Here is a 19,396-nt window from a genome sequence, read left to right as displayed (position 1 = left end):
AGGCTCCTTGTAATTGTTGCGGTTAACATGCAGACCACCGAAATGACATTGGCGTCATGCCAACTCTTGCTCAGTTAAGCTGTGGTTTTCATCATGTATGTAAATCTCATTGGTCTCGGACTAGCCCTTCTCAGCTCCCTCGGGATGTACTATACCGTTAGTGCGATGATCACAGTGAACACTGCGGTTGCTATGGTCTTCATGACGGGATCAGGGAGTCTTTTGTTTCTCAACATTGAAGGGCATGTGCGAATGCATCTTTCGAGGTTTGGACATCAAACACACTGCTTTCATAAATTCATGTCGTCATCGTTGCTAACCAGTCTAGTATGCGTCTTTGTCCCAGCGGAAACTATTGACGGCAGTGTATTATGAAAACCTGTCATGAGATACCAGCTCCAGATAATACAATGAAGGCGCATCACACGACCCAAACACGATCTGAAGACTTTAGGTTTGCCTAGGCGCATGATCACTCACAATGGTTACAAAGGGATGCAGGAGACCGCAGTATCTCGCGAGTCCTCCCAATCTCAACACACATGACCGCCTTCCAGTTATTTCTTGCATCGTTAGAAGATGATGGCTGTCAAAAAGAGGCAAGCATTGCTTTTACATCGCCTTAAGACATTCTCATTACTATCACTTTCAGTCCCCACGCCGCACCACCAATGTGACACCGATCTCAGCCTCAAAGGCGTCAAACTCCGTTCGGCTTTCCAACGCTCCAAAAAAATTGAAACACGAAGAAATAACCCTACCTCTCAGTGCAAATATATCCCGTGAATTTGTGCTTGCCACCCCTGTGAGTAGCACCAAAGCTTGGACTTTTGTCAGTTTAACAAGCTTCAGAAAAAGCCAAAACCTAGCAATGCAGCAAACAACATGATTGGTAGGTCAGTCCAGGGCCCCTCGTTTACCCTTTTCAAGCATCAAGCGATGGATCTCGAGTGGCTGCTCGCGCGTGAGAAAGCAGGACAAGGGGGTTCAATACTCGCACATGAGATGGGGTATGTGCAACACGCATCAATGACCCCTTTTATCACTCATTCACACTCAAAGTCTCGGAAAGACTGTAACTTCGATCGCGTTGATAAAGAAAACCCTCCAGGAGTCGAAAGCGGCAGATCTCGAGAAGTGTAGGATCTTCTAAGACTCTTAGATCCGGGAAAGCACCCCTTAAACGACCGAAGACGACTTTGTAAACCTGATTTGATCTTGTTGCTGACGTCTCGCTGACACTGCTACGAAGGGTTGTTGTCCCTAGTGTGTCTCTACGCGAACAATGGATGCGCGAAATTGAAAAATTTGGTGATGGACTAACAGCGAAAGTTCACGATGGGCACATGAGTAAGTAGATTACCAGATACACTCACACATTCTAAATTCCCCCTTTATGTAGGTATAGACGCTCTTATGGACGCAGATATTATCGCAAGTACTTTGAAACAATACCTTATACTACCTAATGCCCTGCGCAGGTCAGTACGTATCAGCGAATAGAACGTCGAATGAGCAAAGATCCCAAAGATCCGGTCTTTCTGGTATGCTGGTTCCGCGTCATTTTGGGTAGCGTGTTCAAGACCTGAACCGACGACCACCTTAACTGAGCATAAAATATTGCAGATGAATCGCACAAGATTATGGGCCTAGGTGCTTGGTACAGAGCATGCATAGCTTTGCCAAAGCTGCACGGGCTTTGTCTTACGGGCACCCCTTTCGTAGTGAGTTTGTAGCAGTTCGGATACGATTACCGAGCGAGGAAGTATCAATGATGACTTGCATAGAACAAGCTATCCGATATCCAGCCCCAGCTCAGGTTTCTTGAAGTCACAGATGAGCATGCTGGTCCGGCCGCAGAAAGCACCGTATTCACAGTGCGCGGTAAACGCGGATACTTCTCCAATGTTTCCGCATACGTAGTCGCGGTATGTTGTTGCTCCGCTATGCGCAGCCATTGAAATGAACCTTTTTAGGATCTTCTTAAAGATTGTGCGCGATACAGGAGAAAGGTGGATGTAATTCAACTTCCGAATCTAGAAATCAAAACTGTTCGTGTGTGGCAAACACAAGGGGAGAAAGTGATACACGATTGGGCTCGTTCTAGCCTCAAAGATTATGATATTGGGTGGCTGAGAGCCAGGCAAGGTAATGTATTTATTTGTGTACGTATAGGGTGTGCAAATCATTCTGATGGTCCTTTCTCTTACATAGCGTGCGATCATCCATTTCTACTCATGGGCGTCTTGGGGAAGATAATCGAGGAGCAAGGTTTGGACGCTGATGTAACTTCTGATGTAGTGGACATGTACAGACGCGGACTCGGTCCCGATCCAGAAGTTCTCCCATTAAACCTTCAGTCATTCGCTTGGCTGTTCGGGCATGCTTATCCCTCAAGCAAAATTTGCGCGGTGATGAATATTATCATAGGGGTGCCGGCAGGCCAGAAGGTGTTGGTTTTTGTAGGTCGCTCTGCCTTTTCTTTAGACGCCTTGACTCATGTTTGCTTGCCTAGTGCTGTTTTAGGGACACGATGAATCTGCTGGCGGTCCAATTGAGGAAACGGAAGATAGGAATGGATCAATGTTCGTATGATACGTCCATTTTCTGCAAATTGCGTGTTCAAGGGTGTTCTTATTGTTAGATCACGGCGAACTTTCGATCAAACAACGCACGACAGTCCTTGACTCTTTCGCGAACGATTCTCGCATGAAAGTGCTCCTGATGTCCATTGATGCTGGTGGTGTCGGACTGAACATTACTGCTGCAAATCATGTTATTCTCGTCAACCCGTGGTGGAACCGTTGCAAAGAGGTGAGTGGTTAAAGCGAAACGCGTTGCCAGTAATGTAGAAGGCCAGCAACATAGGTTCAGGCCATTTCTCGATGCCACCGGTTTGGTCAAGAACAGACGGTTTTTGTGTATAAAATCATCACACAGGACTCTGTGGAGACTGATGTTATTAAGTGTCAAGAGGAGAAGAAGGATATCATTGAACAAGTACTGGACTTGATTGCGCTTCCCCCTATCACATGAGCTCGAACTTGAAAGATTGTCTTATCTAGTTACAATCTTGCTGTATGTATGTACACTATTGTGTTATCATTGTCCGCAACGCGTATGCCGCCCCTTCAGAGTAGTCATATGATCATGTCATTAACTCAGTGTGGCAGTAACCGCACTGCCACCTTCAGTTGGCCCCGCCGCATCCCATATGGAAGTCGTTGCATAGAAGATCCATTGCTACATAAACGAACATATACGATCACAGTTCAATACTGCACGTATTGCCTGAACCCAGTGGAAAATAAACGAGGGTCCAAGAAAGAAAAGAAAACCAAAGAGATTCTCTACACAGCAGGCCGACGCGAACTCGAAGCAGCTGTCGTCGTGGTACGTTCAAGGGCAGTCCTCATACTCCGCCCATTGTCACTCACACTCGCGGTGGTTGAGTGACTCCTGGCGCTCTCAGCACTCGCTGCAGATTGCATCCTTGGGGCGTGCGTCCTCCTCTGGCCTATGACTGAGCTGATGGTCGTGTCCCCAGAGCCGCCTTCCCGCCTGAAGTGCCTCATGAGAGACAACCTCCTCGAAGAGGTGGACCCATTGTGGGTATGGTTTGATGACGTGGGAGATGATGGGGCATAAGGGGGCGGGTTCATGCGTGATCTTTGAGATTGCGGTGACGTGGCGCGCTCAGGCGGAGGTTCGCTGTGATTTTGGGCGCTCTTTCTGTCTGGGGTGCCTGGTCGGCTTGACGGTTGGGTTGCGAGGAACGGGGTAATTATATCGGCTGCATCGCTGACGGGTGATAACACTGGGGCGATAGGGGGCATCAAAGGCGATAAAGGCATAGCATGCCCAGAGGAAGTGGGTGAAGTGACGTGGAGGGAATGGAGGCTCGTTACTGAAGGGACGTTGCGAATATGATTGGAATGGATAGCGTAAGGAGCAGTGGACATCTGTGCTGATGTCTGAGGGTATCCTGATGGTGCGAGGGGAGCGCGAGCGCGAGTAGTCTCTTTGGTCGGCAAAGCGAAGTGTGAACCATTCCATATAGGTGGGGTCATTTTGGGTGGGAACTGCGCCGCCCTTCTGCGCTTCTGGCAAATAATGAAGAAGAAGAAGCCGCATAACAGAAGTACCAGAACCGTTCCCCCGACGACACCTCCAACAATCGCACCAACAGGGGTTGAAGAACTGGACGATGAACTCGATGAGGACGAATCGGTGATGGGGGATCCATTCAAGTTGGAATTGTCTGATGAATGTCAGTGCGCATTTGACCGTTACAGTCGAGTGAGCTTACTCTCAGTGGTGATACCCTTAGCGACGGTCTCGTTAAATGTGCCACCTTGGTAGTTACTAGCTGAAAGATAATTCATGATAAGGGAGCTTAGTGTTTCTGCTATCAGAACTTACGATTGTAGCTTGCATAATAAGGTATTATTGATTCATTGGAAGGAAGCCATTTGCCCGCATCCCAGGGAAAGTATCTGTGAAAGACACGTAAAAAATTATATTAGCAGAAAACAAGCCATATGTAAACTCACGTTGTTGTTGACGTCAGGTTACCGCAATTCGTTTTCCATACATCCCAGCTATGCCAAGTTTGCTAAAGCGAACAACGAGTGAACTTGAGGACTTACCTCACCAAAGAGGGCGATTCGGTGGCACAAAACATACAGGCACTTAGCAAGTTGTAACTTGCCCAGGAACTGTTTATGGTGCCCATTCCTGTGTTTAAAACATACACCAAATTTGCACGAATGTGACTCACCAAGTGCACGCGGTCACATTAAAACCAACTGGAACGAAGGAGTCCTCAGAAGAAGGAGGGGAGATAGTGCCATCTAAAGCGACTCAAGCATTTCACAAAGATGAGCATGGGAGGGGGCTTACACGTATTTGGGGAGCACGAATTGTCCACCGTCTGAACTACCTCGCACGGCGATTGCCCCTTGGTGTTGACGGACCAGGATGCTAGTGGACATGATGACATTTTGACTCGAATTGCTGTAATCAAGGTTGAGAGAGGTTTATGAAGAAGCTAATCTTCAGTTAAAGAAGCTGTGCGAAAGATGTTACAGAATCCGAAACGCAATTGAGATGGCTGTGAAGTAACGACCTGTAAGCTGACCGCTGGGTGCAACAAATGGCGCCAGGAGAGAGTAGGAAAGAAAACAGTTACAACGAACGAAGGGCGCAGGCTGCGAGGTGACCGGTGAAGGCTGAGAGATGTTGCGCGGCTAAACGCGGGCCATGGCTCTTGGTCGGTACTTGAAGTGCGCCCACTGTCAGTTCTCGGAATGAAGCCCCGTGGACAGTTAATAATGCGAATGGCCACGATAGGAATGGGTGGACCAGGAATATTCCGTCTACACAAACTGGGACTATTACCGAACTTCGAAGATGGACCTGACTCCTTGGCGTCAAAGGGTCGTGAGTTGACAGATGGACCGAGACAAACTGAGCAACCGGGTAATAATGAAACAGCCGCATGCATATTACAGTACTAGTAGTAGTTGCACGCATGCCGCGACACGTAGCCTGAAACGATTCGGTTGCGGGTCTAGATGAATTCCCGAAGTCCTTTCGAAGCGTATGCATATGCGTATTCACCTAATTATAGGGAGCTGCCATATGATTACTCCGTTATCTTTGTGGATGATGTCGGTGGCTTGCAAAAGACCGTGACCTATGTCGGACAAGCTCAAGTTTTAAAGTTCTCACGTGTCCACTTCTTCAATGTTCAACGTTCAACTCGAAAGCAACCGACCAAGGGAAGTGTTTCATCATGGTCCATCATGAGTCTTCATATACATATTCCAATCCAATTGATTCAGCGCTCATCGGCGGGACCCGATTCACACATATGCGGGTCCGGTCCGCTGCGCACAGGACAGCCTCATCAATACATATTATCCGCCCAGGTCATGAGACAAGGCTGAGACGAGCGCTGGCTTGCAAATAACGTAACGATAAGCCTGATATGCTTGCCCTTGCTCCAATATAATTATTGCATCCTCGGCCTAGTGCATCTTAGCCTGCTTCATCAACATGGTCACGGTGTCCTCGGGTTTCTATCGTTTGATGTTCATACTTTCATATATTTCAACTACCTTGGCAGTACAAGTTCATCCAGTCGCCCGCACTATCTCATCGCCCGCCACCTGTATCAATGGATACTCATGGATGAACGACGGTCAGGGCGACTCGCCTTGTCTTACTGTTGCTTATGTCGAGGCTGCATGCGTCGGGAACAGCACGTCGATTTTTTCCTCGCATCTTGGTTGCATACTTATATCCACACTCTAAGACTACGACCAACCAGTTCTGAAGGCTGGCTATTCGTATTCATTGCCAAATTCTACGACCGCAAATCCATGTTATTGGTATGTGGAAGCAACAACTGTGTCTCCCATTGCTCTGATATCATAGCAGTTCTTGGTCATCCTATAATCTCATGATGGCGTGCACTCTATGTCAAGGGATAAGTACCACTGTCTCCGAGCAAGTCATCCATCTCGTGTTTTATTGCGAAACATTAATGATTAAATAGATGGCCTGCCTGGGCAAGCGGGTGCTCTACCAACTCAACATGGACGCAGGAGTTTGTTTTTTCATGATTTGTTGAGCCGCACTCACAGTATTACAGTTATTACCCTTCTGGATATGAGCTTGCTGGAAATGCATCTATACCTTACTGGGCCATTACAGATCGTGAGTTTTGTTTTCCGAACACATGATACCGATTGACAATTTCTTTAGCGACAACATGGACAACTCAGACTTTCAATATCCAACAAGCGAACGCTACTTATAACTCGAGTATGTTAGTTTGGTTCCGTCTGTTCATCACCAACGTTGATCTGGTCCAGATACCTCTTACATCACACCGGGTGTTTCATCATCATCTAGCAGTTCAGGTTCAAGCCCATCATCAAGTGGTTCAAGCTCAAGCTCAAATTCAACCGACGTGGGTGCGATAGTTGGCGGTACCGTCGGAGGCGCAGCCGCACTCTTGTTTTTCGCCGTTGTTTCCTATCTACTGTACAGACGCCGCGTATACAAGAAAGGAGTCGACGCCTCTGCCATTAACCAACAAGGGTCGGCATTTATGCCATTGTCAGGCATGACACACAACCGTATACCCTCCGATACATCCAACTTTGGTCCATCAATGTCGAGCCCTGCTGAGTTGTATGGGCAGTCCATATCCCCGTCGCAGCAGTACGGGACCGTATATTCTCCACAACCCCAGACAGTATACCCATCTCTGCAAGGTTCATTCTCACCTCCTCCGCGAACAGATGTGTCTGTCTACACCACACATACCAGTAACGGCCAACGTTCCGATGTCATACCGATGGTTTAGGAATAAGGCATTTCTTATGAATTTCTTGTACCTAAAATGTCGGACCCGCCCTCATTCTGTACCATGGACTTACTTGCTATCTCCTGACCAATCTCCTTTTACTCGTTTTGCCATGACAGGCAAGGCGGGGATCACGGAATTTCTTACTCCGCATTCTATCAGTATGTCATTTATGCCGTCGTTCCCGTCGTGTATCATAATCCTGTGGTCACTAAAATAACAACGTTCTGATTGAAATCACGTAGGATGTGGGCATGCTTCTGTCGTTCCCTCGTTCTCTTCCAGACACACGATTTCCCACTGCAACTTGTCAAATTGACAGCACCCCAGACATGTACGCACAAACTTGACTCGTCGGTTCAAATCGACATGGCTATTCTCGTGAGTTTTACAAGATGAAGCTTAAGTTGACAGATCCGGGGTGGGACAAACTGAGTCGTCGGGTAATAATGCTATAGCCGTATTAAAGCCACACATAGGCGCTTGCGCGCTATCTGAAATGGCACGGACACTCTGAGATGCATTTCTCAAAGACGAGTTGAAGCACATGCATGAACCCAATTAGATGTTGAACGAGTACTTACTAGTTATCTTGTCGACGTTGAACGTTGAATGTTGCTAGAATCAAGACGCTTCGAATTTTCGCTAACGGCCGGTTAACCACGTGCACGGTGGTGACCGTGACCATTTTGAACTTGTTTCGTGACACCTACAGCAACGTACTTTGTCCCCCAGCGCTCTGCAGCCGCAGGGAAATGTTCATATCTCAATATTTTAATCTCACGTAAAATCAGGCAAGAACGCATGCTATTGGGCACGGCTGATGCGGTCCATCATGATCATTACCTCAAGGCTCACTGCCAGTGGGTCACCAGACACTGGTGGCCTCTATCGATTGAGCGCTAGAATCCAACGTGACGATAAGAACATGCTTCTACCCATTCGAGTAATCCGCGTGCTTGCCCACATCCCTGGGAGTGCGTTTTAGCCCACACCATGACCATGGTGTCCTTGGGTCTCTATCTTCTTGTGGCTATAATTCCATGTATTCCGATTACCCTGGCGGTACAAGTTCTGAGTCATCCAGTCGCCCGCACTGTCACATCGCCCGCCACCTGTATCGATGGATACTCATGGATGAACGACGGCCAGGGCGACTCGCCTTGTCTTACTGTCGCTTATGTCGAGGCTGCATGCTTTGGGAACAGCACGTCGATTTTCCTCGCATCTTGGTTGCATACTTATATTCACACTCTAAGACTATGTCCAACCAGTTCTGAAGGCTGGCTATTCGTATACCTTGCCAAATTCTACGAACGCAAATCCATGTTATTGGTAGGTGGAAGCAACAACTATGTCTCTCATTGCTCTGATATCATAGCAGTTCTTGGTCGTCCTATAATCTCATGATGGCGTGCACTCTATGTCAAGGGATAAGTACTACTGTCTTCGAGCAAGTCATCCATCTCGTGTTCCTTGCGAAACATTAATGGTTAAATAGATGGCCTTCCTGGGCAAACGGGTGCGCTACCAACATAGCATGGACAGAGGAGTTCGTTCTGATTTCATGATTTATTTGAGCTGTGCTAATCGATTATAGATTCTTCCCTTCTGGATATGAGCTTACTGGAAATGCGACTATACCTTACTGGGCCATTACAGATCGTGAGTTTTGTTTTCCGAACACGTGATACCAAGTGACGAGTTTTTGTAGCGACAACATGGACATCTGCGACTTTCAATATCCAACAAGCGAGCGCTACTTTTCAAGAGTGTGCGTTGATTTTGTTCCATCTGTTCGTCACCGATGTTGATTTGCCCCAGTTCCTTCTTACATCACCCCGAGTGCCTCAGCATCACCTAGTGGTTCAAGTTCAAGCTCAAGCTCAAGCTCAAACCCATCTAGCAGTTCAAGCTCGGGCTCGAGTTCAACTGACGTAGGTGGGATAGTGGGTGGCACCATCGGAGCCTTGGCTGCTCTCTCGCTTCTTGCCATTGGCGCCTATCTAGTGTACAGACGCCACGTGTACAAGAAAGGAGCTTACACCACTGTCATCAACCAGGCGTTCATAGACAGAGGCGATGGCGCGGCAACACGCATATCACATAACCGTTTTCCGTCCGGTTCATCCATCTTTACTCGGTCGGTCGGCTCTCCTGTGTTGTATGGGCAGTCCTTGTCCCCGTCGCAACATGGGACTGTGTATGCTCCACAGCCCCAGTTGGCATACCCCTCTTTGCAAGGTTCATTCTCACCTCCGCCACGGACAGATACATCGCCCTTCACCACACGGAGCAGGCCACAGTTCGATGCAATACCAATGGTCTAAAAGTAACGTATTTTTGTCCTTGGAATGTCGGCCGTGCGTGTAAATTTCCTGTACTGTGGACTTATTATCTTTTGGACCAATATCGTCTTTCGCAATCTTACTCATCTTGGTATGAAGTACAAAATATAGGCCAGGTGGGGTTCACGGAGTATATCTGTGTCTCCGCGTTCTACCGGTGTATATCCCCGGTCGTTCTCACTGTCGTACGATTCATGAACTTTCGTCGTTATTAAAATACAATGTTTTGATTCATCGTATGTGGACATGCTTCTGGCGTTCTGTCGTTCTCTTCTGGGGACCCACAATTCGAATTTCACACCCTCTCCACCCTACTCCACCATGTCCAGTTTCCAATTCCCCGGATGTGAAAGTGCCAAGCCAAAAATACATCAGAAGTTATAAACCAGTGCACCCCTAGTCACCACTTGCGAAAGTGAACGGATGAATCAACCCAGGTGACGATGCTCTCCCGGTGGGCTCTCCAGACTCGAAGCCTAAGTCCCCAGTCGCATGAGGACATCCAAGATCAAGCTTCAAAATTTGAATGAGTGCGAAGATTGTCACCGATCACTGACTAGAATATAAGTGTACTAGCAGGTCCGTGAAAGCTACGATCCTCCTAGGTCTAGATACAACAAAAGCCGCGAGCTTCTCAAGCTCGGATAATACATGAATGATAGAATCAGTCCACTAGCTTCCGCTGCAACCACTTGGCAAGAACTCAGATATTAGTCAGGAGCCACGCCTCCGGAATGAACCTTGAGACTTGGGTCTCGAACGCGGGGGCGTGCCGCAGGAGAAGCATGGATCTAGGGAAATTACCTTTAAGATGCCAATTGCAAGAAAAAACGAGTTCTTCTTGCAAGTACTTGCACAATCGGACGTACTAGTAAGTAATGTATCCCGTAGAAAATTTAACAAAAACAAAAATAGTGTACATATGTGCGACACGAGGCTTGTGCTGCCGACTATTCCCATAATAAAAAAGAAATGACTGCCGTTCCTTCTATTTGGTCTGCCTATGTAGGGGAAGACTAGATCATTACATACGTACATATTGTCGAAAAGTCCGTCGAGGGAGTTCTTAATACACGTAACGGTGCCATCGGGGAGTATGGCGACAGGGAAAACTTCGCGCTGGGAAGAACCTCGTCTCGCAGCCTGCTGAGGAGGCTGCCGTTTATATCGTAGTTTGCGGAGGGGAATCTTCTGCCCGTCTTCCGACCCCGAAGCCACATGTGTATGCGCCGAAAGGAAGGTTGAAAGAGATTGAGAGGGAGGTCGAAGGCAAAAAAAAATGATCGCTCTGAAGATCCAATATGCTCGAGGACCCCCCAAGGCTGAATAGGAAATCCCTGGTAAGGATCAAGCGCTTACTGAAGGATCGCAATTTGGGACGCACCGTGAACAAATTTTTGATCTGTGGCCGATTTCGTCCTCAGATCGGTCTTGGTGCTTCGTCGTCATCTAAAACGTCATTATGTCGAACGTAATCACTGAAGCCTGTCTTCGATGACAGCGGCTGGAAACAAAGAATAATTTTGAACTGCTGCTAGATCATTGTTTTCTAGCATCATCTCCTTGATTCTGGGACTCGTAAAACGGACTTGATCACCAAGCTTAAGAGATGTTTTGCAGCACTTGTCGATGTTGACAAGATTAAGTCCTCCGCGGATTTGAACGGCTCGAGGACGCACTTATTGAAGACCGCATTGAAGACCTATCGCGATGTAGTTGTACATGTAGTGGTAGAATTGGGTAGCTCATTAGTATCGACATCTCGATACTAAGGAAATTGGGCATCAAGATATTTCGGTGCGTGGATTTATGACTTACGTCCAACTTGACTTCACCCAACTCAAGTACGCGTCGCAGTACGTTTCACCTAGACATTGCACAGATGGCTTGGGTTCTTCCCGACTTAGGCTTGCATTTAAATAGTGCAGGATGAATTAATATTGACGAATGGGTCGGACAATTGCAGAGCAAAAAGATGAAATTCTTCTGGCCAGCAATTAAGTCTGTATGGCATGGCAACCGATGAGTACGAGGCGGAAAGACCGAAAGGAAACGAACTTGGGTATTATACTAGTGGGAGCAGATGAATAATGTCTAAAGGAGCTCGGGAGATGCTGAATTTATGGTCGCTTGGAGAATTTCGCTAACTGTTGGAGGCGCAACCGTGCGTTGTCGCTTTGAATGACCTGTCAAACCAGCTTCACCGCCGGCGTCCATGACGTCTGAGCCCGCCTGCAGTTCTTTCTTGTGTTTTGTCGCTAGGAAATGCAGGTACGCCAGACTATGCTGTGGGGGCGGTGTCCGGGCGGTGTTCATCGGAGGTGCGGCAAACCAGAACAGCTCGTTTGTGTCTGGGGAGCGCTCAAAGTGTTTTACTAACAAAAGGTGTGAGGCAGGTTAGAAAACAATGACAAAAAACCCACTCGTTTCGGGGGGAAGCTTGTCGACAATCGGGGGAACAGTCAAATTCCCTGCCGCGGTCAGCATGGTCCGGTCACGAGCGTCCTCGTGCGTATGGGTCTTAGGAGGACTGTGCACAATTTCAACCAGTCGGTCCTGTGGCATAGCGAGTATGTAAGTATAAAAACGGGGATTAAACATCACCACGGTTGAGAGAGGTCGATTGATGAATACTCGCCTTGCTGACCTCGGACATCCCTAGTTCTCCAACGGCTTGCCATCTTGGGAGACTTTTCTCAAGCTGACGGACGATCGCCTCACTATCTCCAACCCTTTCTTCTGCAGCCACTGGTCCCTTTAGAGGAGTGGGTTTGGCGGTGTGTGACTCGGAAGTTGGAGGTACAGCGGATGTTGGAGCTGTTGTCCTCATTTTGGTGGTCGTAGAAGTGGAAGGCTGGACAACAATGGGATGCGGCGGTGCAGCGGGACCCGTTCCGTGGACCTTTTGAGCAGATGAAGGAGGTGGCGAGTGTCGGGGCACGGGAAGAATGCTTCTCTTCTGCCATTCAGTTTCGAGTACAATCTGAACGCGAATAGATGAGGTCGAAAGACCCGATCGGTATTCAGAACGATTGCGCCGCGGACAAGAAGTGAAAAACGAACCTTGAGGGTCTGTGCATCAGTAGCAATTTGACTATCCGGTTCGTTGTAGAACAATGCGTTCCAAAACACGAGGGACAGATCGGTATACGCGTTCAACGCGTCCTTGTATCTGTTCCGTTCAACGCTTGACTTAATGGCGTTGATACATCGAGGCTCGGGTATGACCTAGTTGAAATAAATGATTCGGAGATGTTGCAAGGGTTTGTTTCTATTAGAAATACCTCATAATACTCAGGCCACTCTGTTCTGTCGACGAGATCCATGAACAATTGAGATAATTGACGTTTTCCGCGAGCTGGGGTAGTTGCAACTAAGATTTCAATGACCTCCTCTATTGCTGTCTTCTGTGCAGCTGATATTGTCATGATTGTTTTTGGATAAAAAGCGTTGTTTGTTATTGTTTATCAAAAGCTTTAAAAATTAACAAGTGTCCACAAACGTAATTTTGAACTATGAAGGAACTTGATCTTGTTGCCATCTGCAATATTTCAGAAATGAATTTCCTGTGCTGCTGCCGCCTCGAGCTTACCGGCGGCTGCGTCATTTGCAGAACTGACTAATTATTAAACTAAGTATAGGAGACTCAAGCTCAAGCATGCATGCTCAAGCAAGGTTCATTCTTCTGTTTCCGTACCACACGAGGGGTGCTTCATTTCCTCAAATGCATCTGAATCCACCGGGATCGTCGTTTCTCATATCTGCCACCTGCGTGGCCAAAGAGAACACCTACAGGAATGGAAGTCTTTAGGCCATCATCGTACTACTCAGACAACGAGGCCCACCGAGCGTGGTATTTCCGCTCCGCCGAGAATCGAGTCGAAGCTGAGATGTTGTTGCTCGAGTCAACTCGTGGGGGAAGTAGACCTTTGTTATCACGGACCGAATGCCCATTAGTCTATGATATTGATCCAACAATTTCCTTCCCGCAGCAGTGGTCCTGTCGCCTTCCTCAACAACACGCGGGCCTCCGAGGCTTCCTGCGAAAGCGGTGAGTACAAGATGAGCTATCCGAATTCTCATATGAGCTACTCAAAGCCAGCTGCTTGGTACACGCCTAATCACAATTGCAGAAAACGGTGCAAGCCGCTGAGGTCGAATGCTAATTTCTGCCGTAAAACAGCTGCTTGTTGCCTGGGCCTTCATAGATTTCAACCTCGTTTTCTTTATGTCTTCGCACCTTTAGGGTTGCAACGGATGTACCCAACGAATTATATATATATAAGCTTTCCCGCTCATAGAATTGGTGTGAACTTCATCAGACTTCGTCCTCCTCTCCGTACCCTGTCGCCCCCCTGACCTCCACGTCATGATGCAGTGTCCAAGCCCTCTAGTCCAGCACCCCAATTTGCGGCAGCACCATATGCAGAGCGCTCAACTCGGTCCATCTCTTTCCCAGTCAAACACGTCGGATTGGGTCTCAGGCTTCTTAGAAAGATCATCCATATACGACGCATACGATATACAGAGCGGTAGATGTTCTCTCCAAGATAGCGGCGCATCGACAACGTCGGCCCTACGTACCATGGTCACCGGACCACCTATATCTTTAGATATACCCCCATCTTTAGCTAACTTTCGTACCATCGCCGGCGGCCATACCTCATGTGAGTGGTCGGACACTCTGCCTTTATTCTACCAGCAACAACTGCACTACCCATACCCTGCATGCGATAAAAGCCCATCGTCATCGCATTTTTCATCATCATCGCACTCTTACTGTATTGATCTTCCAACATCGTCCAACATGGTTCTTCCATCTCATCCATCGCCGCCACTCCCACCCGCCCTGGCATTACCCGGGCCTTCCACCACACCTGCCGAGATAACACAGTCCATTCGCACTGCATGCGCCAGCTCTTCCAGGTCTGCTTCATCGCGCAATACCAAGACTGAAGGCTCAGGACCAAGACCACGGGAAAAGAAGCATGCCTGCTGGATGTGCGAGAAATCTTTTGATAGGCCCTCCACATTGAGAAAGGTCAATATAAATATTATTCTCCCGCTAAAAATAGCTAGCTTACATCAAATGTCTCTACCTCGCAGCATTTGCTCGTACACACAGGAGAAAAAGGTATGTGACTTAAAAAATCGTTGTGGTCGTGCGACACTTAAAAAAAAAATTGCAATTGTAGCATTTGTGTGTGACACATGTGGCCGTCGTTTTGGCGTTGCATCCAATCTTAACCGTCACGTTAAGCGGTGCATTCTTAAGCCCGTAAACACTGCGAATCGCACAAACCAGATGACATCCAGTGACTCTGCTGGGACGTCACAAGAAGCCACATCCGTCCCGCCGGCAGAGGCTTCCGCTGTCTCACTGGCAGGCGCTGCCACATCATCTGATTCTGATTCGCGACCGAACAAGCGTGCTCGCGATGAATCGACTACGTCACCATCAGAACAGCCCAAGGCATCCGCAAAGAGGCGACGTCGCGCTCCGTCCCCGTCGCAATGGATACCGACATCCCTTCTTCCATTCAACCTTTTCCCCGTGGAGTCTACAACAGCGACAACTGTCCCCCTCCCACCTGTTACGGCAGTCAAAGACGAGGTATCCAATGAATGGGTTGAGGAGCGCGACTCATGGGACGAGAGTGTTGGCCTCACGCCATATCACCCTTGTGGGTGGAAAGGCACCCTCCCGGGCCCGGCCGTAGGGTTCGGCGGCAAAGATGTAGGGAATGTCGGCCTCGTGAATGGAGGAACGTACGTTATGGGAAGGCTTGTCATGGTCTAATCATGTTGTCATCTGCCGTGTTTTTCCCTGGATTCTTGACTTTCTGCTCACGCTGATAAAGCTGAGGGCCTGTTTCTTGTCATTCTTGTCGGCTTATTTGGACTTCATTGGTTTTAGTTCCGCCCCAGCATTTATTCCTGACACATCACCTACCGGCCAGCTCTACGTCTGGCCTCATCACTATTTGCTCGTTTTTTTTGGTCCGTTAGGGGTTTTGAAGTGCTGGTCATCAGATTGTTATCTTCGTGCATTAAACTACTATTGTCCCGAGTACGTACTGTAACGTTAGCTTGTTATGAGATTTGCCTGTATCGAGTATTATCCTGACGATAATCTATCTGTTTTTGCTCTTTGCCAGTTCGAGCCTAAGTTATCATGTTTCCCAAGCAAAAATTGCTACCAGTGTTGATGTAGCCCCCTCGTTTCTCGACTTTTTCTCATTGCGACGTTGGCCCACTGACTGACCTGGGGAGGCTACGACCGCGGACCGGAGAATATTTACCATCACCGGTAACAACACGTCCGATGATGCAGGAGCATTTGGTACATGGGTGCCTTGGGCAAATTGGCAAGCACTGGGTCATGCAAGTACTTCATAAGCGGGAAATATCATAGTAAGTATCTCGAGATCCTGCGACGTGTTTAGCATGAGGTGGCATGCCGCCTCAGATGCCTATTTACCGGTCGTACATTCAGCGTCGTTCTTTAAGTTGTCCTTGCAGAGGAGATAATGAATCCGGTGAGTGTGGCGCCTGCGTGTCTCCTCCAATTGTACCTCTTGGAAACATCAGCTGGCTGGTCGCATGATGTTGTCGTGTGATTTACAGGAATGCAGATTGGCTGTTAGCGGCATTCTCGCTACCTAGGCAGCTAACCCCTAGGGTAATATTGCCATCAGGGACAGCTCTTTTCCAAAGGCTCCCGATCATGATATGGTGGGTTTGTGGGCAGACCTATTAAGTACAGCAAGCACAAAGCCGCATGCACATTGCGCCAAACGGTGAACTTCGGTTATTGGTATGCATCGTCAAACCCCCAGCTACCCGGTGATAGATCTACCTGGGAAAATCGCTTGCCTCGCCTGGGTTTTGCGCTTGCCTCTCTCTTGTTTGCAATTTCATTGACAGGCAGGCAGACGTCTCCATTTTCCCAAGCACCCTTTCAAGGTCCTCCAGGTACGCTTTGAGGCGACTGCGCAGGCGATTAGGCAAACCTCAAGGAGAGGAGAACAGTTGGACATTTTCGGCCAAGACCCACGCCATGATCATCAAAATTCTCGGGTTGCAACCCGCGCCAGATCGGGGTTGTACACTTCAGCTGCAGCGCTTCGTGGAAGCCTGCTGTAGGGTCATCAGTATATCGCAGCACCCATGGCTCCTACACACCCACCTCTGTGCCAACTTGGTGTCGATGTAGGGTTATATGGCATCTTCCTCGAGTTCTTCTTCCTCGCAATGTATGCCTGATTTACAGGCGATAGAATAACGTTATCAGCAAATCGTTCGTGCTGGCTTCATCCCCATATTTGCGTGCCACTGCAATAAACGTCGTATGCATTGGATGAGCTGGTCGGTGATATCACTGAAGACATTGTGTAGCACGCCATCAGATGTCGTTCATGATATAACGACTTTCGAACGGCTTACCTCTACGGCAATATTTCAGGGAGCATCGATCGAGTGGGGAAGGCCACCATCTATTGTAGTCTAGCAGTCGTATGCCTATCACAGTCTGTCAAAAATATTCCAGGGGGATCAATATGTTTTCGCGGAACAAGTCGGGCACGCAATCATCGCGGTGCTAGAACTTCTAGAAGGTCTCAAATGATGACTAGTGCGTCATAATTTCTTCCTCGTTCTGTATCTCGCAGATACACGTAAGTGAAGCTTGCAATCACCTGGATAACAATCTGATCATGGCCTTAATCAGCCGCATCGGCATAGTCTCATACCACGCACTCACCCTGATCGGGCTGGACAACCCATGCATGGACGCTGATGAGTCTTCGCTATGTGGGCGATCATCTTCTATGACGTTGACACTAAACGTGCTTAGTGCCATTCTCATTGCTGTTCGCATATTATGGATGCCTCGAAGAATTGCTCTAGAGGGAGGGACCAATCTGTGGGATATCATTCCAATCATCAGCATCCGCGATCAAAAATCTGCCCTCACTGTATTCTTCAGCTCATTGAGAAGTGCGGCAATGTATTCGTTCGCCTTGTTTACCATAACGGGAATTTACGTCGCGCAAAGCAACCAGTGCTCACTTGCATCGTGCTCGAAGTTCTGCCCGCAGTGGTACGTAACCTGTAGATGTCTGGCAGACATGCGCGCCAGTCTAACTCCGCTGCTGGGTTCGAGCTCATTATCGTGTGGATCAACTTGGGTATAGTTGGTTCGCAGTACCTCAGGAACGGAAAGCCGATTCCAAACCACCACCGAACCATCCAGTTGGACTCTATAGATGTTATTGTTTTGCAGCCTAGGAATACGGTCATCGTCGTGGACGCTTACAGCCACGGGGACACGGGAGATGTTTGGCATTCCTCGTGGTGGATCGATCGACCGTGGAGATTCAGAAATACTGTAATCGGAGTGAAGGCGAGCTGTGCATCGATGAACGTTCTGCAAAATCACTGTAATACACAGTCCTCAACTCAGTCATAACTTATCTGTCCTTACTCGGAGATTGATCGGCGAGTAAACCAAATCCCAGAGGCCTAGAATTGGCATTAAAAGGAGTGTGATTTACATTTTTGCAGCAAGGTTAAATGATATATTTGGGGTCGTCCAAGCTCTTGATGATCCTTGTGGGTTCATACAGGTTTTCCGCAATGAATTTCCCATCTAGGAGACCAAGCTTTAGCATTCCTGATATCGTGTAATGAAGATTACGGCGTTTACTCGGCTCATCATTCTGCCCGGCTCTCCATATTGCCTCTTCCATATCTTTAGCTACGCCCGTGAGGACGTGCCTCTTGACCAATCGCCGCTTTGCTTCCTCCAGACCTACCTGTATCCACCACCGTTCATCCATTAGCTGTGCACCCTGCTCCCAGATATCATGTTTTAACATGGAATATAAGCCCTCGATTACGACCAGGCGGTGGGAAGGGTATATCGACACAGCGTGGGGGGTAGGATCTTTCAGGGCATGATCGAAAGAAGGGGCAGTTATCACAGCAGTTGCTGGCTGGCGTAAAAGTTTCGCGAACTCAACGTAAGATGGTCCGTCGAAAGTCCAGTGTGCACCGCGACGATCATGTGCAAGTTTAGGATCCGACATGGCATCTAGCTGTGCACGGCTCAGATGCCACCCATCCAAGCCAACCAAAATAGCGGAAGTGGGATGCGTGGCACTATCAGCAGCCAGAAGCGCATTGACTTTGGCGACTACTAGTTCAGCCAAGGTTGATTTGCCTGAGGCAGGAACGCCCGCGATAGCAACCAAGAGCCGCTCTCCGACTGCTTTACTGGCTTGACCGTATCAGCTTAAGTGGCACTAGTCTCTGAAGGATAAACGTACAGTTTGAGTTGCTGCACGAGATAGCTGGCGAGGTCTTCTGCAGTGCTATCCATGGCGTTTGGCGCTGGCAAGTTATCCCATTGACACGATGCAGTGATTATATTGTTTCACAGGAAGACCTTACCAGTTACACTGGATTACGTTATGACTCTAGATAATAATAGTTTTTACCCTTTGACTTGCCAGTGGCTCGTATTGGGCATCAAGGCCCAGCGCTCAGCGCTCAGCACTGGGCGCTGCGTGCACCACGCAGGATAGAAGGTGGTGAGTTCGAAAAGAATGAACAGGAACGGACTTCAATTATTTTATGGAATGAATTATGTCACCTGGCCAATTGGCCT

At 48.3% G+C, this 19,396-nt stretch overlaps 8 protein-coding genes across 8 annotated transcripts; 4 read left to right on the top strand and 4 right to left on the bottom strand.

The window, feature by feature from the left end:
* Nucleotides 1–481: 481 nt before the first annotated feature.
* On the top strand, nt 482–3,122 carry DEU56DRAFT_899392 (P-loop containing nucleoside triphosphate hydrolase protein; the record flags this gene model as incomplete). The annotated part of the gene is made up of 13 exons (XM_041356484.1): nt 482–556; nt 653–805; nt 853–1,010; nt 1,253–1,350; nt 1,403–1,434; nt 1,482–1,569; nt 1,627–1,724; nt 1,788–1,928; nt 1,977–2,148; nt 2,215–2,462; nt 2,516–2,585; nt 2,645–2,814; nt 2,869–3,122. 13 exons carry the CDS (start codon nt 482–484, stop codon nt 3,034–3,036), a joined length of 1,671 nt encoding a protein of 556 aa, XP_041211685.1. The 3' UTR covers nt 3,037–3,122.
* On the bottom strand, nt 2,998–5,094 carry DEU56DRAFT_126006 (uncharacterized protein). Its single transcript, XM_041344672.1, has 7 exons — nt 4,903–5,094; nt 4,781–4,853; nt 4,650–4,718; nt 4,554–4,601; nt 4,423–4,496; nt 4,310–4,369; nt 2,998–4,261 (listed from the first exon to the last, which is right to left on the bottom strand). Exons 1-7 carry the CDS (start codon nt 5,000–5,002, stop codon nt 3,351–3,353), a joined length of 1,335 nt encoding a protein of 444 aa, XP_041211684.1. The 5' UTR covers nt 5,003–5,094; the 3' UTR covers nt 2,998–3,350.
* Nucleotides 5,095–5,750: 656 nt separating this feature from the next.
* Nucleotides 5,751–7,673, top strand: DEU56DRAFT_784315 (uncharacterized protein). Its single transcript, XM_041352210.1, has 7 exons — nt 5,751–6,265; nt 6,320–6,395; nt 6,445–6,513; nt 6,563–6,613; nt 6,659–6,723; nt 6,772–6,831; nt 6,882–7,673. The coding sequence occupies exons 1-7, from the start codon at nt 6,061–6,063 to the stop codon at nt 7,376–7,378; spliced, it is 1,023 nt and encodes a 340-aa protein (XP_041211683.1). The 5' UTR covers nt 5,751–6,060; the 3' UTR covers nt 7,379–7,673.
* A 434-nt stretch (nt 7,674–8,107) lies between these two features.
* Nucleotides 8,108–10,024, top strand: DEU56DRAFT_125963 (uncharacterized protein). The gene is made up of 7 exons (XM_041344671.1): nt 8,108–8,585; nt 8,638–8,713; nt 8,763–8,831; nt 8,880–8,930; nt 8,979–9,043; nt 9,093–9,152; nt 9,203–10,024. The coding sequence occupies exons 1-7, from the start codon at nt 8,375–8,377 to the stop codon at nt 9,706–9,708; spliced, it is 1,038 nt and encodes a 345-aa protein (XP_041211682.1). The 5' UTR covers nt 8,108–8,374; the 3' UTR covers nt 9,709–10,024.
* A 1,796-nt stretch (nt 10,025–11,820) lies between these two features.
* On the bottom strand, nt 11,821–13,154 carry DEU56DRAFT_909485 (uncharacterized protein; the record flags this gene model as incomplete). The annotated part of the gene is made up of 5 exons (XM_041357106.1): nt 11,821–12,101; nt 12,150–12,282; nt 12,374–12,709; nt 12,790–12,954; nt 13,011–13,154. 5 exons carry the CDS (start codon nt 13,152–13,154, stop codon nt 11,821–11,823), a joined length of 1,059 nt encoding a protein of 352 aa, XP_041211681.1.
* A 99-nt stretch (nt 13,155–13,253) lies between these two features.
* Nucleotides 13,254–14,023, bottom strand: DEU56DRAFT_784308 (uncharacterized protein). The gene has a single exon (XM_041352209.1). It carries the CDS (start codon nt 13,807–13,809, stop codon nt 13,534–13,536), a length of 276 nt encoding a protein of 91 aa, XP_041211680.1. The 5' UTR covers nt 13,810–14,023; the 3' UTR covers nt 13,254–13,533.
* A 220-nt stretch (nt 14,024–14,243) lies between these two features.
* DEU56DRAFT_784305 (uncharacterized protein) lies at nt 14,244–15,855 on the top strand. The gene is made up of 4 exons (XM_041352208.1): nt 14,244–14,333; nt 14,389–14,767; nt 14,833–14,860; nt 14,922–15,855. The coding sequence occupies exons 2-4, from the start codon at nt 14,534–14,536 to the stop codon at nt 15,524–15,526; spliced, it is 867 nt and encodes a 288-aa protein (XP_041211679.1). The 5' UTR covers nt 14,244–14,333; nt 14,389–14,533; the 3' UTR covers nt 15,527–15,855.
* A 2,346-nt stretch (nt 15,856–18,201) lies between these two features.
* DEU56DRAFT_784298 (P-loop containing nucleoside triphosphate hydrolase protein) lies at nt 18,202–19,387 on the bottom strand. The gene is made up of 4 exons (XM_041352207.1): nt 19,180–19,387; nt 19,056–19,119; nt 18,434–19,002; nt 18,202–18,376 (listed from the first exon to the last, which is right to left on the bottom strand). Exons 2-4 carry the CDS (start codon nt 19,106–19,108, stop codon nt 18,297–18,299), a joined length of 702 nt encoding a protein of 233 aa, XP_041211678.1. The 5' UTR covers nt 19,109–19,119; nt 19,180–19,387; the 3' UTR covers nt 18,202–18,296.
* Between the last annotated feature and the right edge of the window lie 9 nt (nt 19,388–19,396).

The sequence above is a fragment of the Suillus clintonianus genome (assembly GCF_016758775.1).
Source record: "Suillus clintonianus strain FC179 chromosome Unknown DEU56scaffold_14, whole genome shotgun sequence".
In the NCBI taxonomy this organism is placed as follows: domain Eukaryota; kingdom Fungi; phylum Basidiomycota; class Agaricomycetes; order Boletales; family Suillaceae; genus Suillus; species Suillus clintonianus.
The sequence above is the reverse complement of the archived record's forward strand: the minus strand, read 5'-3'. Positions and strand labels throughout refer to the sequence as shown.